General features: G+C 49.1%; 1 protein-coding gene across 7 annotated transcripts in view; it reads right to left on the bottom strand.

The window, feature by feature from the left end:
• Positions 1 to 18,640, bottom strand: part of CLEC16A (C-type lectin domain containing 16A) — a 200,864-nt gene that overhangs the window by 135,343 nt on the left and 46,881 nt on the right. For 5 of the 7 annotated variants that reach the window (XM_035022276.1, XM_035022275.1, XM_035022279.1 and 2 more), the window contains exons 10-11: positions 15,746 to 15,977; positions 2,428 to 2,560 (exon numbers count right to left, since the gene is read on the bottom strand). In XM_035022276.1, the coding sequence (XP_034878167.1) occupies positions 2,428 to 2,560; positions 15,746 to 15,977 (365 nt within the window). The remainder of the gene's footprint in view (positions 1 to 2,427; positions 2,561 to 15,745; positions 15,978 to 18,640) is intronic. The other 2 variants (XM_035022278.1, XM_035022277.1) reach the window with 1 other exon arrangement.

Here is an 18,640-nt window from a genome sequence, read left to right as displayed (position 1 = left end):
TGAAGAAGAAAATGTTTTCTTGCAAACCAGCGGCCTGGAATGTTGATTGTGTTTTCATTCTAGAGCAATGCAAATAACCAAATGCCCAGGAGCAGAGGGAGGGCTGAGTGGACATAGCATCTTCTAGGAGATGAAATAGTGTGAAACCATTAGCATTTTGTTTAGAGTGTACAGTAAAGCGAAAAAGATGCCTGGGGTTTGGTATCAGACAGAAAAAAAAAAGACAAATGATGGGCACAGTATGGTATAAGTATTGGGGGCAAGCAGGATACAATTCCCACTGAGAAAGGACTAGCAGGAAATAACCAGAATGTTAGTGACAGCTGACTTTGATGCTGGCATCGTGGAGACCTTTCTCCCTTCTTTACGCTTTTCTTCAAAATGTTTTTACATTTTCTGCATGTGTGTTACTTTTATACTTTTTTTTTAAGGAAAGAATGCTTTAGACATTTTTCAGTTTCGTAGGCCTATATTTAACCCTGAATGCAGACAGAGCCCACGATACACAAGGAATAGGAGAACAGTTCCACTTTGTACTATGCTGTTTCTTCAGACAAGTGGACCAATGTCAAGATCCGATTCATGTCAAGGAGAACACACTACCCCCTCCTTCCTCCAGAGTGCCCTCCTCCCTGCTCCGGGCCTGGAACGGGGAGGAGAGAAGTCCTTGGCAGTGCTCCAGACAACCAACAATTCAATACCTTCACAAAGGAGAAGGCAACTTTCCACCTGGGCTAGTCTCTCCTTAGCATTTGGTCTCAGAGCCAAGGACAGCCCTGGCCCAAGGGTCCCGGAGCCACAAGCTTGTATGTGAGCCCAACTCAAGGCACAAGGATCAGCTTCCATTATAAGCCACGTGGTAGAAGATGCCAGTTAAAGTCATCGAAAGTTAAGAAACAATTTCAATCGACTCTAAGAAAAACCCTCTCTTCACTAAAAGGTCAGGAAAAAAAAGAAGTCTCAACCCAACATTCAAACATAACGTTTCGTCTTTTCACGTTCTAAAAAATATATATTTTTTCTTCCTTTAACAAAGCTATAGTATTACCATACTATGTAAAATATCTGCTCTGTTTCCATTTATTAGATCCTAAGAAACCCAACACATCCTGACAGTATTCACTTAAAAGCAGCAGCTCCCATTCTATTAAGCAGATGCACCCGTTTGCTGATACACTCCCCATCACTAGTCATTTGTGGTTTTTCCAATTATTCATATCCTCACTAATGCTGTGCCAAGCAATGAAAGGTTGTTTTCTCCTCCCTTTCTGAGTTTAGAATGATTTCCTGAATTTTCAGAGCTTCAGGAGTTATGTTTTTTGCTGCCAAGCAAAATCAAAACGGTCTCTGTAGGTTCCAACAACTGATAGCCGATACCACACTCCAGTGTTTTTTAATTTAAACCCAACTAAAAATGGCTCCCTTGTGCATCTGATAGAAATGAGTCCTGACTGTCAGATAACTGGAACATTCGCCAAGCAGAGAGAGGTGGAGGAAAAAACGGGCATGCTTCAACTGTTCAAGCTGGACTAGTAAGTAGGATGGGGCGTTGTGTGTATTTCAGCCACTCCACCCTGGGGGTTCAGGAAGTGAATGCTCTGTAGGCTGACAGTGAACCCTGCTGCTGTGCATGGGATTAGGTTATGGCAGGGGTCTCTGCAGCAGGGCCCCCGGGAAGGAAAATAACTCTGAAATGAAAAAGTCCTCCTGACAGTTCACTGCACGCTTTGGAAGCAGCCTTCCACCCAGTCGCATTCTGGAAGGGCCGGTGCTGCAGCAAGCTTCCAGGAAATGCGGCATCTCGAAGGTTTAAGAGGACGTAGCTTCAGCAGGCCTCCAGTGAACTGAACACTTAGGCGAAAAGCTGCAGGCCATCAGTGTGAAATCACGCTGGCTGAGTCAGGAGGGCAGGCCCTATGCACGGCGGGGTAGCATGGCAGTGAATGAATGAGACAGGGAGATCCAAATGCGGCCCCCAAGAGGGGCCTTCCTGGGAGCAACAGAGCTCTGCCAGGGGCAGCCAGTACAAGGCTGTGAGGCGACCCACACCCTTTAGGGCAGGGCCCACCACCAAAGGGCTTGGGGGAGGTGGTGCCATGTCTCAGTCTTCCTCTTTCCAAGGGGTGAGCACTCCGGAGTTGAGTGTCAGCTCTGTCCTTGTGGCCTCTCGACAGGGGCTGGAGAAGCAAGGAAAGGCAGGAAGCAAGACAACTTTGCTGAGAAGCCGAAGAGGCCATCTGGGTGTTGGGAAGAGGCCCCAGGTTACCTGTGCTGGGCACCCCAGCCACGGCACACCCCTCCCCACCACCGCTCAGCCCATCTCCTCATCCCAGCAACGGAATAGCACCCCCACCGTGACTGGTGGGCTGGCCTGTGGGCTCCCCTCCCCCCAACCAGCACCAGGAGGACTGGGCCCACTGGTGGCACCTGCTCCACAGTGCACTCTCCAAGCCCGTGGCGGCGGCGCTCTTCTCCTCGTCCGTGGTGTTCTGTTCCTGCACAGACGTGTTGGCCGCCAGCTCCGCGAGCTTGCCGCGCTCCATGATCACCATCTCTATCTCTAGAAGCAAATACAGAGACGGGGATGAGCTCGGACGGCTTCATAGCCCTGGATTTACAGACACCGTCATCATAGAGACAGAGCCCAAGTAGACCACTCCTCACGCGTCCAGCAAGCGCTCGCCAGCAGTGACAGGAGCATCAGCAACAAGCTGGAGAGAAATAAGCCAGAGGCCACAACCTCTCTTTCCTGTCATCTTGGCAATGCCAAGAAATGTGGCCCTGATTTTAATAAAAAAGTGCAAATTGCAGTAATTTATTTCAAGATGTTTTTTTAAAGGCACTTATTTTACTTTATTGATACCACACTTCCTTCCCAAAGGAGTTGAGGCAGCAGAGGGAAGAAAAATGATATGTGGTTAATAAGACATAACCAAATTCACTGAGAAGATTCTGAAACTGTTTACACTCTAGGAAAGGCTTTGACATGCCTGAAGCCTTTTGTTTTCCTTTTCCACTGATGACTTCCAGAAGGCAGAGGGAGGTTAGGAACCTCGCTGTATTTTTCCCAATTAAGTAAGGGCTGTGTAAGCATGGGGCATGTTTTTAGTTTTCAAAGAAGGCATAAACCAACAGAGACGAAAGAGAGATGGTTGGCTACTGGCCTAAGGGGTCTCCATCACAGAGTTCTTTGACGTGTAGGTGTGGACCTTCAAATAGTTAGTTCTTGGAACCCAGAGTTCAGGTCATCTCCCCCATCTTCAGGAGACAGATGTGGGGGAAAGGATGCTGATGTGTGAGGCTGCACTTGTATCTGGAGGGACAGGAGGACTCAGGGACTCCGACGGCCCCCCGCCATCCATGATCTTCCCCTGGACTCGCGCAGAGGCCTCCCAGCTGGCTCTGCCCTTCTTTACCCCCTGGTTTGTTCTCCACACAGACCCAAGTGACTTTAAGTGGAAATTAGCTCTCGTCACCCTTCTGTTCAGAATTCTCCTCTGCCTTCCCATCACATGGGGATGAAATCCACATGCCGTCCAGTGTCGAGGCAGTCTGTTGTGTAGCCCGGCTCCTCTCCACCTCTGACCTCACTCCCTGGCCTTCTCCCCAACACCCCTCTCCACCCGTGCTGAGCTTCTTCTGTGCTCTTTAATGGGCCCAAGCTTATTTCTGCCCCAGGATCTTTACACGGCTGCTTCCTCTGCCTGGAATGTTTTCACCCCGGATCTCCCCTACCCTGGCCTGACTCAATGACGTCCTTCAAGGCCCAGCTCAGATGCTACCGCCTCAGAGATATCTTCTCAGCTCCCTCTGCACCGGTTTTTACCTCCTTAAATTATTATCAAAAATCCATATTTCGTTCATAGTTCCTTAGTTTTTCCCTACAGTTCATTTTCTGTTCCAGGATCCCATCTCAGGGACCACGTTACATCTAGTCGTCACGTCCTGTTAGGCTCCCCTTGACTGTGCCGGCTTTTGACTTCCCTGCTTCTGGTGACCTGACGGTTTAAGGAGCGAGAACTGGTCAGGTATTTTGCAGAATGTCCCTCAATCTGAGTCTGTCTGATGTTTTCAGATCATTAGACTGGGGTAGAGGTTTCTGGAAGGAAGCCCACACGGAGGAAGTGCCCTTGGCCGCCGGCCATAGCGAGGGTGCAGGCCACCAACACGGCCCAACCACCACCGACGTCAAGTCTGCGCCACTTGGCCAAGCGAACGCTGGTCAGACTTCTCCACCAGAAAGTTACTTTCCCTCTTCCCCTCATTGCAAGCTCTGTGGGAGTAAGTCATTAAGCGCAGCCCACATTTTAAGGAGCAGGGAGTTATGCTCTATCTCCTGGAGGGAGTAGCTACATACATTATTCGGAATTCTCCTGGATAAATCTGTCCCTTCCCCCTCTTATCTCGGTTTTACTTTATAGCATTCACAACTGCCTAGGTTTCCTATTTTTTATTTACGGTTGCTGCCTGCCTTCCCCCACTAGAATGGGGGTTTCATAAGAGGAGCCCCCTTCCCTGTCTTGCTCTCCACTGGAACTCTAGTGTTGAGCCCAGCGCCCGGTACGCGGCGAGTGCTTACTAATGGGATGGGAGACGGATGGCTGGGCGAGCCCAGAATGGGAGGCTTTGGCGGCACGCAGAGCCGACAGTGATGCACGGCCCCTATGACATGGAGCGGGTGGCCCAGGGCCCCACCCAGTCTGCCCTGAGCGTGCCCAGCATTCTCACGGGTGGCAGCGTGTGCCCACCACCCTCTGGAACTCCACTAGGCACGGCTGCGCCTGACTGTCCTCTAGCGTGGAGGAGTGCACCACCCACCCATCCTCACGGGCCCGGAGCACCAGCCCCTTCCTCCCAGGGTGGACTGGAGCCTCCCACGGGGCCATCACACAGGTGGGGGCTGACCCATGATTTTCAAGTGCAATGTGGACAAATGTTGTTTGCAGAGTTCTGTGTTTATCTTTATGTGCGTTAGAAGATTCTAACTGCACAGAAAACCTGTCTTCTGTGGATATCACTGCTTAGGAGAAGACGAGATTTAAGGGGAAAAAACCGAGTGAGTCAATTCACAGGGAGCTACTGAGTAAACAGCAGTCCGAGCAGCATGGCCGCGGCAGAGAGCAGGTGGGAGTGCAGACTGCTGAGAACCACTGTTCCTTCCTGCGCCTACACCTTCACCCCCACCAACCTCCTCCAGCTGCCTCCTGACAAGCCTGACCTCTCTGCAGTGGGGGCAGTCTGTCCTCACTGGGGACAGGAGATGATTCACGCGGCAGTACTTCTCTTATTTTTAATTATCCTCATCTTTAAACAATCTGTTTTGTTTTGTGATGTATCTAACCTTGGCACAGCAATACAAATATGTGTAATTTACAATAAATGTATCTATATTGGCGAGCTGCATGCTTAAATGACATTTATTTGATTGTTAGTGTTTACCGACAGAGCATGCCACTGAAAACATCTGAAGACTACCCAGCAGGACTGTGATGCCAGCCTCTGGCTTCCACCCTGGGACCTCTGACACACCTCCTGCCCTGCTGGGAGCTCCCCTTCCTCCCAGCCTGGCTGACGAGGCAGGAACTCAGCTTCAAGGACTCCCCAAGGTTACAGGGCCAAGCCCTAGCACTTCAGCCTAGAGAATACGCCTACTGTGTGACATGGTTATTCCTTTTTAATTTTTTAATCTCCCTGGATACTCAGAATTCTGGTGCACACAGCCGTTAAAGATAATCCAGTCTAGTGCTCACCAAATTTAGTTAAGAAGTGGCATATTAATTCTGAATGACAATTTCCCACGACATACCACCATAGACAGGAGCAGAGTTGCTCTGGGTAAAGGGTGGGTGGATTCCCAAACGTCCCTGGCTGCGGGTTTCCTCCTGCACTCCACAGAGGCCCCTAAAGCTCCTTTCTAGAATTCTGGAGCTTCACACAGAACTGCTAAAAACCACTGGTTCAGTCCTAGATACTATATATGAGAAAACAGAAACCCAGAAGCATAGTGACAATTACTATGACGAGAAAAGTAGCAGCAAAAGCCAGGACTGCTGCTCGCCCCACTCCCGGGTCCTCTCCTTGTATAGGACCAGGCCCATGAGGGTCCCTCCATGCACAATGAGGTTCCTCAACCTCGGTTCTGTCACCCTGGTTCTGAGCCTCCCTATCCTCATCCGGCCAGCACAGTTACGGGGATTAATTCTCTAGATGAACATACAACAGTCCTTCCAGTGCCAATGCAGGTTGCCCCTGGCCCCTTCTTTTTAACAATTTTATCCAAACAACTCTTAAAAGTAGTGATTCTTACCTAGCGTCTGTCAACTCCCTGAAACTTTATGCAAAATGCCACGTGGGCATGGGGGGGGGGTTAGTAAGTTTTTTGGGGAGAGAGTCTGTCCAGATTCTCATCATTCTAAAACAGATTCCACAATCATCTTTAAAAGAGGGTGCCAAAGAGATTTGACTTTTTCCTGGTGAGATTCAAGGTCAAAGTGAATGTCCTCTTTATGCCAGACCAGAACGTCCGGCACAGTTCTGCAGAGCCTTCTGGGCCCTCACTCCCACACCTCCCTGCAGATACATGCCTGTCTCGGTGCAGCCTTGCTCCCCGCCCAGGGTACACGCACCATGCTGCTGCCACCAAGGAAAGCAGATCAGTGGGCTTGCGTGCATGGATTTCCACGGACGGTCACTGAGGCCAGGACTCAGGCTCTGATGATGAATTCCCAGGGGGCTCCATCTGAACCTGCTATAACATACACATGAGCCCCCAACCCATCTGGGTTTCTATTTTGGAATTTGAAGGGACTGCAGCAACAACCCAGCTCAGTTTTGCTCCAACTTCAGTCATTTGCCTGCCTCTAGGACGTTTGCCATGTCTCTGTGTTGTCTATTTGTTATTTACCTCATCATTTTATCTGAGCTCACTTTTTTCTTTTGATTTAAATACATTTTTTTTTTTAAGATTTTATTTATTTATTTGACAGAGAGAGACACAGCGAGAGAGGGAACAGAAGCAGGGGGAGCGGGAGAGGGAGAAGCAGACTTCCCGCGGAGCAGGGAGCCCGATGCGGGGCTCGATCCCAGGACCCTGAGATCACGACCTGAGCCGAAGGCAGACGCTTAATGACTGAGCCACCCAGGCATCCCTAAATACATTTTAAAAGGAAACTTTAGAGGAGCCCGGCTGGCTCAGTCAGTGGAGGGTGCGACTCATGATCTTGGGGTTGTAGGTTCTAGCCCCACACTGAGTGTAGAGATTACTTAAAAGAATAAAATCTTGGGGCGCCTGGGTGGCTCAGTCGTTAAGCGTCTGCCTTCGGCTCAGGTCACGATCCCAGGGTCCTGGGATCGAGCCCCGCATCAGGCTCCCTGCTCAGCGGGAGGCCTGCTTCTCCCTCTCCACTCCCCCTGCTTGTGTTCCCTCTCTCGCTGTGTCTCTCTCTGTCAAATAAATAAATAAAATCTTTAGGAAAAAAAAAAAAAAAAGAATAAAATCTTAAAAAAAAAAAAGGAAACTTTAAATCACTATTATACCCTTCAACTGAGCAATCCCCTTGTAGGGATTTATTTGGAAGATACATCCCTTAACAATATAAAAATGCACACACTCAAGGGTATTCACTGAAGTATTACTTGTAATTACAAAATATTGGAAACTACCTAACTGTCCAAGCATAAAGATCGGTTGAATAAACTTTGGTACACACACACACACACACACACACAGTGCAGCTGTAAAAGAGAATGAGGAAGACCATGGTGAACTGATATGGAGTGATTTCCAGAGAAGCTGCTAAGCGAAGAGAAGAGAGAGCGTATACAGTGTGCTACCCTGTGTGTAAGAGAGAAGGGAGAATAAGAAAACATTTCTAGATTGGCATTTTCTTACAAAAACAAGTGTGGGAAGGAGATTCCAGAAAGCAGTCAAGTTGATTATCTACCAGAGGAAGGGGAATGGGACAGAGTATGGAAGAAGGGACACTTGCTGAACATATCCTTTTGCATGGTTTTAAGTTTGTTAATGATCCATATATTTAAAAAAAAAGAAAGAAATTAAGTCTGTAAAAATGGGAAGGAAGAACCCTAACTGGACCAAAAAAAAAAAAAAAAGGACCAACATTTTTTTTGTTTTTTTTTTTTCCAAATGAACACCATACCTACCCTGATGGGGAATAAAGAACAAAGAAAGGGCAGACTAATCCAAGTAGCTATAAACAGCATACTTGACTCTGTACCCTCGGTTGGGAGGCAGGTGAAGTATGCAGGGGTGGGGGGGGGGATTGCAAACCATCCTGAACTCTTGTTTGTTAAACAATAAACAAACTGAAACTTTTTAAGATGTATTATAGGACTGAGCAACCAAACGTGTTGACATTGTTGGGAGCCAAGGCTCTTGCTAAAGAAGTGACACACAGATCTGGAATGGGGGAAGGCGAGAAAGAACCCTCTGGGAACTGACTGGCATTGGCATGAATACTGGAGGTATTGGTATGCATTCATGATTTCTAAAATATGTATATGATATGCATGTCTGTACATATGTATATGCATGCACGAGTAAATGTGTATTTTGTGTATGTACATGCACCTGTTTTCTAGATCTGTCCATTGAAAGGGCCAAAAAGCAAGGTACCCCGGTAGCCATTAGCCCTTCTGGCACCCGGCTCCTGGCCTCTAATACCGCTGACCACTGAGAGGAAGCAGGGCTTGTCAGAGAAATGGCTCATCCCGGGGACAGGCATTCCGCATGCATTCCAGGATGAACCTGGAATACCTTATCAAGCCAGAAAGTATAAGGACTGCTCAGAAGAAATGACGGGAGCTTAGCACAAGGCCACAGCAGCCAGCCCAAAGGGGTTTCCAATGGCCAAGTCTGGGACAATTTGAGCATCAGATGAAGTAAATCAGTAATGAAATATAAACCACTAAAAACTGAAATCCTTGAGTGTGTGCCAAGAACTGATAAAGAAAGAAATGGGGAGAAGGGAGGCATCTTGCTTACAGTGGAATGCTGAGGGCTGACTTTTCAACATGGAGAGAGTGCTGACGTTGGAAAATCAACATTTTGCCACCAGTCTGGCAAAGACGGGATCAGGCAAGTATCATCAGTGAATGGCGGCTCCCAGGGTCACTGTAATGAGGCACAGCATATCTGTATTATCTCTAAGTGTCTCCCCATGGACTGTGAATTAGTGACTATACAGCAGAGAGATGGGGCAATACTGCAGCCAGGTGACCAATATTCATGTCACCCGTGAGGGTCAGGGGACATCACGTGCCTCCAGGTGGGACACTCCGACAAGGACATGACACCACCTACGCCACAGTCCAGCCAAGAATATATAACCTCCATGTAATCACAAAGAAAACATCAAAGACATAAGAGGGAACATTTTATTAAAACAAAGGAGGGAGAGGTTCTGCATTCCACAAAAATGTCACTGTTGTAAAAAAGAAGGCTGTGAAAAATGTTCCAGAGTCACTAAGGCCAGAGAGACACGACAATTAAAGGCACTACCTTACCCTAGACTGGTGAGGGAAATACGCTAGAAGGGAGATTACTGGGCCAACGGACAAACTGGAACAGGGACAGGAGAAACCCACACTGGAGTGGACAGCTGCCCTGGAGTCATGAAAGCCAATGCCTAATTCTTAGCAACTGTGTGCTGACACGTATAAGAGCGAAGTAACAGGATGGATGCAACTCACCCAGAAAAAAAGGGGGGGGGCGGGGCAGAGAGAGGGAAAACATAAATAAGAAAGCAAATGGGCTATAACAGGTTAAAAGATGAAACCTGGTAAAAGGTAAACAGGTGTTCTTTATACTATTTTTGTTTCTCCAAATTCTGATAAATTTGAAATTATTTTCAAATGGAAAAAAAATGCCTCATTACTCCTCTAAGCATATGGCCCATGTAAACAGGAAGCAAGTGTGAAAGTGTGTGTGATGAGGGAACAACCAGGAGTGAGGCCTGCTGTGTTCTGGGAAAGGGGGCACGGGGACGTGAGGGAGGCGTGAAGGACAGATGTCAGGCTGGCCCGGAGCTGATGTCAGCAAAAATCTTCTCACTGCCCCGTCGCACCTAAAACCATCCCCGTATCCCGCAGCTGGAGCAATGCTGTCCTAGCCCGACGTCTGCATTCTACAGAAGGGCAAATGAGCTGCAGACGGATCGAGGTGATGGGCCTCTGCCCCCGCTACTGGGGGCTCCTCTCCCAGTGTGGCCCACATCCTGGAAAGGAGCTTCTGTGTGGTTATAGTCCCAGCACCAGGCCCTGGGGCCCATAATCTTGAAGGCTCCTGCACCCCAGCCTGGTAGGTGGTACGACCCCTTCACACACCCGGAGTCTTGAGCCTCTGGGAGTCGAGGAACGTCCTTGTGAGGCTGAGTGGCTGGGCAGGGGAACCCAAATCTCCAGCTCCTCTGGCCTCACAGGCCCCACCCTGGCCCTCCTGGGCCTCTTATCATTGCCACAGAGCCCCCAAAGCAGGAAAGGATTTGCACACCCATGGGCACCGCAGCACCAGTACCGACTGCCAAAAGGTAGAAGTGACCCAAGTGTCCGTCAGGGGGTGAATGGATAAGCAAAATGTCATCTATCCACAAAATAGAATACTGGTCAGCCTTAAAGAGGAAGGCGGCCCTGACACACGTGACCACAAGGATGAGCCTTGAGTACATGATGCTGTGTGAAATAAGAAGTCGCAACAAGACAAATACTGCAGGATCCCACTTCTATGAAGTACCTAGAATAGTCAAATTCAGAGAGACAGAAGGTGGAAGGTGGTTGCCGGTGGGGCAGGGGGGTAGGGGGGAGATGGGGGGTTAATGTTTAACAGGGAGAGAGTTTCAGTTCAGGAAGATGAAAAGAACTGCGGAGACGGATGGTGGTTTGGGTTGCACAAGAGCGTAGATGTACAGGGGAGGCCAGAAGACCCCCGGCACCCAAGGACGTCAACCTCTCTCCCTCCAAATGACAACTCTGGCCAGATCCGGGAGCTTCCCCGATGCTCTGACACACTGATTTTTTAAATAACAGTAATAATCCATCAACTTGCCCAGGATGATTGATGTACAGTCTAATCTGATTAATATTTGGTAAACGAAGTGCTTTTCAGGGAAATGGCAGGCATGACCTCCCAACAGTCTTTGACTTCACAAATTCAAGGATTTTCTGAGTTGCCCTCCGTATTCTACATTCCAGGAATCAAAGTAAGGACAGACAATAAAAAGGGGGAAGGGGAGAATAAGAAGGCCCTAACGAGAACGTTCAGGGAAGGAGGAGAAAGATGCCCTTGCTGGTTACCTAGGAAATCAGGGAAGGACTGCATGCTATTGGCTGGCTCTGGAGGAGAATTTCAAGAGGCAAAGAGCACCTGGCAACAACAGGGTGTGTATGAGCTGAGGATATTGGGGAATCTCTTTCTTTGTTTTGTTGTTTTCCTTGACCGAACAGCATGAGATTGAATTTAGAATGTTTTTTTCTGGTTAGTTCCTTATACTAGTTAAGCCCATTTGAAAAGGTGGCACTCCCACATCTCTACAACGGCGGGCCAGCCTCCTAATCCTTCTCCTCCCTCCCTTCCTGCTGTCCCCCCACCACACACACATGCTCACCCACTCACCCACCTCACTAATTCGTTATACAAATGAACAGAACCGGGCTTCACAGAAACTCGCAATAGGGGGTGGGGGGAGGGGCGCCCAAGCACACACATCCCATCCAAGCTCCTCACTCTGCTCTCCACCTTGGCCAGGATGCCTGTTCAGTGCTCGTGGGTCACATGGTTGAGTGCTGAGACAGTGATGTTCTCATTTCTGACAACCTGAGGCCTGGGCATTGTGAAGCCCCCGCCATCGGAGAAGCAATGACTAGCCCAGGGTCACAGAGCTGCTCAGGAGCAGCCCCTCCAGGGTCTAGGATTCAGACCCCAACCTCCCAATGGCTAATCCACAGCTCGTCCCAATCAGGAAACTCTGCCAGCCGCGGGGTTGGCTCTGGCTTTGCAAGAGGAGCCAGAAATGATGCCAGGGTTCCATTTCATTTCAGGGGAGACTTCAAAAAAAAAAAGGCAAAGCTGGGGTTCCCAACTTCTGGGCACCCCTCAACTCCCAGCTGACCTGGCAGGTTCAAAGTCAGTGTTGACCTCTTCACTCTGTGTCCTTGCTGGGATTCAAGCAAAGAGTAGGTTTTCAATCTGAGGACATGAAATTGGTGCCTACTTTTTCCATAGGCAAAAACCAAAAACTAAACCTTATTTTTCAAATGGAGAAGTGCAAACAATTCATTCTTTTGTCCTAGGTCTGTTTATTAAGTTACTGCTCCGAGTGACTCCAAAAAGAGACAACTGTCCTTTCAGAGTGACATGCATCGAGTGAACACTTCCTTGGCCATGGGCACTAGGGTACCCCTCTTTTTCCTTTTAGTGTGCAATTTCTGCAAATTTAGGGGCCCTGTGATTTTCTTGGTTTCAGAATGAGTCACTCATCAGTTGGGACCTGCAGCCGAGTGGAGGGTCCAGAGGTACACATTCATTTCACACTACTTCCTTGTCTGGGCTTAAATGTGGAGGAGGTATGAATTCCGGGTGCATTTGTAGAAAAAGAACATGTTAATGCCACATTTAAATCAGGTCATGGCAAAATTGTGACTTGTGGCCACATGCCTTTTTATGCCTGTGTTTTCTGCCACCTGGTTGAGGCAAGATTTCCCCACTAGCGTGGGGATGGTGGGGTTTGCAGGGGGGAGTCGGTGCCAGCATCTCTTCACTCAACAGTCACCCGTGCCTGTCTGTTATCAGCAGGATGTCAACAAGCCTCTAGATCCAGGGACAGGGCAAGAAGCCTGCTAGAGAAAAAATAATCTGGAAGGGAGAAGAGCCACACAGCCACCTCCAAAGAGCTTGCTGCACAGAAATAGTGCAGCTTTCTCGGGGAGCATCTGCTGCTTCCACGGGCTCAGCATCCGTGCCCCTTTCTTCTGATGTTTTTTTACTGAGGGAATCATCATCATAGGATCAACAAGTGACCCAGGCCTGGCCAGTCGGCACAGAACACCCCTCTTACAGCAGTGGGCGAGCCAGGCCCATCACTGTCACGGAGCATCGACCCCCAGACTAGAGCTGCAGCTGATGGGAAGGAGCAGCTCCTTCTCCACTCGGTGGTAAGTTGGCAGGATGAGAGCCTGGCGCTGCCGATGGTCATCTACACCCAGAGCCGTCCCTGCCCAAGCCTTTCAGCGACGTGAACAATAATCACCCTTTTAAAGCCAGTCTGAGTAGATTTTCTAACTCATGACCACAAGAATCCTAACATATATTCATTAAAAAAAAAAAAAAGCACATGAATTACATTTTTTATCCTCAATTTTCAGACAAGGAAACTGAGGTACAGAACTTGGGGAGACCGCTCAAGGCTCACAATAAACCCAGACATGACTGCAAGGCCAGTATCCCATCTCTTAGCTCCTCCCACATTGACACTGTGGTCTGACACCCTTCCAAGTCATGGGAGCTAACAGCTGCCCGGTTTCACCCAAACACAGTCTAAGGAGAGAACACCCACCAGCCGCACCTTAAATCTGAGAACAACAAAGAGATCAAATACAACATTCACAAAGCCCCAACCACCTGAAAGCTGCCGCTGCCCAGTTAGATGTCTCTTTGCTGGTCAGGCCTGTGAGAGCTGTATTTATTTAGGTTGAGCCGGGTGGGAAGATGACAGGTCCATGATATTTTGGAATGACTACTGTGTGTTCGAGAAAACAGGAGGGCACCAAAATGTCAAGGGGGGTTGCTGAGAGTCATGTTCAACTAAGCTCTAACATCAGCATCAAATGTCCAAGCAAAACCTCCGGGCGAGGTCCCCGGGGTCCTGTCTGGTACAACCTGGCCGAGTGAGCACCCAGAACACAGGTTTTTGGAGGCTGGTGCACATTTCTCCCCTTGCCCCCGGCACAGGACAGGCAGGCTCGGCATCTGGGGAGTCATCACCCCAATCCCAACAGTGAACTGGGATGGCAGCATGGCTGAGGCACAGAAGCCCCACACGCCAGGACCGGGCCGCTGGGCTGACTCACTTAACTGTGTGATTGCGGCCAAGCCTGCCCTGTCCACACCAGGGTTAGTCATGGCCAGGCCTGGGTTAAGAGCAGCCCTTAAAAGGATTGGAATGAAAGAGGTAGCATCTTTCCAAAACAAAATCGACAAGAACACAGCGTTCAAAATGGGGCGAAATCCTCCTGCTTTCTCCCTAGTGTGGCCACAGGACAACTAAACCCCAGGGTTTACACAGTTTTCTCCTGTGTTTAAAAAAAAAAAGAAAGAAAGAAAAAAGACGCAAATAAGCCAACTAAGATAGCTTGCTTACCTTGCATTTGCCCCTCACCTCCCCACCAAAGTCATACTTGTTGGCATCCGTGTCCTGAGCCAAACAGGAATTCCTATGTCAAAATGCTTCCTGTGCACTTTGAACAGAAATAAAAGCATGCTGGGGATCTCAGCCTTAAAAAGAGGGCCGGGTGGCACCAGAGAGATGCTTTGGTTATACCTATCAAAATGGGATCATGGCATTCCCTGAGAACTGCCAAGAAAATCAGAATGGGGCCAGCAGGGTGGGGACAGGGCGGGTTTTGGCTCCATAATCGCAGCAAACTCCCCAAAACAAAGGAGTTCCCGGTCACTGATTTACGGAGCTACTCCATTTCCCAGCTTCAGACCCCCCGGAATAGGGACTCACACAGTCCAGACCGATGGGCCAGCAACAGCTGCTGGCCTTGGAGGATTCACTACCAGCCCCACACCCAGGAGGACAACCCACAGCGGGAGCTGAGGACAGCCCGAGTCTGTCCCACGAGCTGTGGTGGGAGCTCAGGCCCAGCAAGCAGAGCCCCCATCCCACTTCTACCCCATCTGCTGCTCCACCCCGGGTGCCCGGGGCCGTGGCCAGACACCCCATCTGTGTGGCTGTGCGCCCAGCCCCGAAACAAGAGCCTGCACAGCTGAAGCTTGCCTAATTCCGGAGCAGACACTGCTCTCCAGATCGAGAAGGTATCAGCATCTAAGCCAGAGGAAGGTGGAAATTAAACCAGAATCATCCCCAACACAAACCAAAAAGAGGAATGAATGATTCTGCTTTTTGAGCACATGTGCACCAAACCCTGGTGTACCTCACTCTTAGACAGATTTGGACAAATCTTAATGTAAGAATCTAGGGGATTATATTTGACTGTTTGCTTCCAAAAAACATAATCGTATTAAAGGTATATAATCTCATTCAATGCAGGTTTTCTCCCTGCAGTGCACTGGGAGTAATGACTCGTGTCATTAATCAGCATCGCAGGTGACGGGGACTAACAGAACTGCAATAAACATGGGGAGGGCAGTAACGCAGCAGATGCTTACGACACAGGCCAGGCACTGCTCCGAGCATGGTACACGTACTAACTCATTTAATTCTCGTAATGACAAAGTAACTACCATCTGCTAGCTTCTGTTTACTGATGGGGAAACCGAGGCACGGGGTTTCGAGTAAAGAAGCCTGCTCTGGGTCACCCGTGCAATGTAGGCAGGCCTTGCAGTGGACCTGCCCACAGCTGCCTGCAAAGGGCTGGGCCCACAGAGTGAGGTACACCGGCATCGGGAATGGACAGACGCGCCCACGGACACACAACGGGGACCAGACACAAGGGACAGCCTGGCTCGTGGCACAGGCAGCAGGGTGGCGTTCACGGGCGCACTCACCTTCACTCTCCCCACTCGTCCTGATGCCTTTTGAACCACCCTCAGTACCTTTAGTCTTCTCAGCGTCTTCCTGGGTGTCCTCGGCGGGCCCCTTCTCCTCCTCGTCTTCCTCCCCAACGTTTTTGTAGTTGGGTCTCTTCTGCACCCGCCTCTTGCCCTTGTGCTTGTTCATCTCAAGGGAGCGCTCTAGCGTCTCGGTGGGCTTAATGAAGCACCGAATGCTGGGCTTGGCCTAGGGAAGTCAACACACGGATTGGAACCTTGGAATCTCGCTGGATGCCATCATCAAGCTGCCTGAGAGTTGCTGCCCCAAGGAATTCTATTTCCGAAACAAAAAAAAGGCTACCTCCTACTTTGTCATCAGGACTGTGACTAACACCACTGTTGTTAAGTCATCAAAACATTAGCACCAGCTACCATTTATTGCCCACCGCCCTAAGTCGGAAACTGTACTTTACCAACACCAGCCCTGTGCTTCCCAAAGGCCCCTCGCTTGTCTAGGAAACACACTTCTGGTTAACACGTTTAGGGTACTTTGCATGTGCCAGATGCACTCTAAGGGCTCTGACTGTACTAGCCTACTTGAACTTGACAACAGCCCCATGAGGTCATCCTGTTGTTTCCCTCCCTTTACAGATGATAAAACTGAGGCTCAGAGGTGGTAAGGACACATCCAAGGTCAAAGAGCCAGGGGGCAGCAGAGCTGGGATTCAAACCCACATACCATCCGCCCAATTTAGGTCTTAAGTACAGCATGCGGGTGTTATTGACTTTTTAAAGATTTTATTTATTTGAGGGATGCCTGGGTGGCTCAGTTGGTTAAGCAGCTGACTTTGGCTCAGGTCATCATCCCAGGGTCCTGGGACCGAGCCCCACGTCCAGCTCCCTGCTCAGCGGAGAGCCTGCTTCTCCCTCTCCCTCTGCCTGCCATTGTGCTCTCTGTCAAACAATACATAAAATCTTTAAAAAAGAAAAAAAGATTTTATTTATTTGAGAGAGAGCGAGAGAGCACACCAGCAGGGGGTGGGGAGAGGGAGAGGGAGAAGCAGGCTCCCCGCTGAGCAGGGAGCCCAAGGCAGGGCTTGATCCCAGGACCCCGAAACTATGACCTGAGCCAAAGGCAGCCCCTTAATTGACTGAGCCACCCAAGCACTCCTAACTTCTACTTTAAATATATTTACTTTAAAAGAAGCTGTATACTGGGGCGCCTGGGTGGCTCAGTCGTTGAGCGTCTGCCTTCAGCTCGGGTCATGATCCCAGGGTCCTGGGACTGAGCTCTGCATTGGGCTCCCTGATCGGCGGGAAGCCTGCTTCTCCCTCTCCCACTCCCCCTGCTTGTGTACCTTCTCTCACTGTCTCTCTCTCTGTCAAATAAATAAATAAAATCTTTAAAAAAAATAAAAATAAAATAAAAAATAAAAAGCTGTATACTGCTACAGTGCATGAAAAACCAGTGTATCTTGCTGTTGTAAAAGTAACAGAAAAGAAAAAGCAAGGTGTACTGGATGCAGCCAAATGCTGGCTCTTTAGAAAGGGGGCTTGGCAAGTACCAGCAGGAAGTTAAAGCTCATCCCCAAAGGAAGCTGGCCCCAAACAAAGACGCTCTTCCCCGAGAAGTCAGGAGGCTTTCTAAGAGAAATGAAAGAGGCCTATGTGCTGCGAGTGGCTCATGCCCCATCCTGTGGGAAACACACAGTTGTATCTCAGTCCAGGTAATAAAAAAGAGGTAGACAGATTGCCACTCCCATTTCATAGATAAGAAAACAGAGGCTCCGAAGGACAAAGTGACGTGCCCGATGTCACACAGCTCCTGAGCCAAGAGTCAGACTTGGAACTGAAGCCTGCCCAATCCCAAAGCCCAAGGTCCTCCTGAAATAAGGGTGCTTCATCAGGAGCTCAAACTCCGTTCCAGGCTCAGTACCCTTTAAAAAGTGTTTACATGCAAATGGACCGGGTCTAGCAAGGAAAAAAGACAAAAGAAAACTGGTCTGTTTGGGGCAGGATTCTGACTGAATTATTTTTCTCTTTTCAGGGCCTGGATGATATCCAGACATCATTTTGTCATTAAAAAAGAAAAAAGTTTTAAAGAAAACGTTTCCATTATCTTGATATGGTTTATCCATCTTCTGAATTTACCCCCAACCAACCACCAACTGTACTCTAGGGGCCACCGTACCTTGCCAATAAGTGGAATGTGCTCAAGGAGCACAGATTAATTTCAATAATGCTCAAAACAAAACCTAATTGGAAGCTAAATTAGCATCCAAATCCACACATTAATTTTTATTTACTCACTTTGGATTATTCATCCACAAAAATGACAGATAAATTGAGATAGGATTCTACTGCCCAGGAAACCCAGATAGTGCATTACAGACGCCAACGACGGGGAGCCCAGAAATGGGAGCCCCCGAGCGTGCACCACTTGAGAGACAGCATCCATCGGAGCCCACTTAGGATGCTGTGTGATAGAACACAGCCCTGGACAGCCCCCACATCTTCTGCTGAAGGACTCAAACCCAGGAAATTAGGGTCCCAAGATAAAGTCACTGCTTCCTCTGATCACATACTCCCAGTGAATCTTAGAGTATGCCATATGCAATTAAAGCTTTCTGAAACAGAAAACCGAGACTAAATGCAGAGCAAAACATCACCCGGTTAGAAGGTCTAAGCAAAAATTCACGGGGATGGGTGTAGAAACCTCTCCCCGAGGAGCTCTTTATGAACTCGGATGTACAGAAGTGGCAGAACAAAGGGAAGCGAAACAATGTGTGAGTCCCAGGGCTGCTCAGAGCAGTCCGATCCCCAGCTGAACCCTGCCATGAGCTGTGGGTCCTCTCTGAGCATCAGAGTCCTTGTCTAAAACACAGGGCAGATAATTCCGGCCTCCTAGAA

This window comes from Mirounga leonina, unplaced genomic scaffold, assembly GCF_011800145.1.
Source record: "Mirounga leonina isolate KUSES-001 unplaced genomic scaffold, KU_Mleo_1.0 Mir_175, whole genome shotgun sequence".
In the NCBI taxonomy this organism is placed as follows: domain Eukaryota; kingdom Metazoa; phylum Chordata; class Mammalia; order Carnivora; family Phocidae; genus Mirounga; species Mirounga leonina.
Note: the sequence above shows the minus strand (reverse complement) of the source record. Positions and strands in the feature narration are given on the sequence as shown.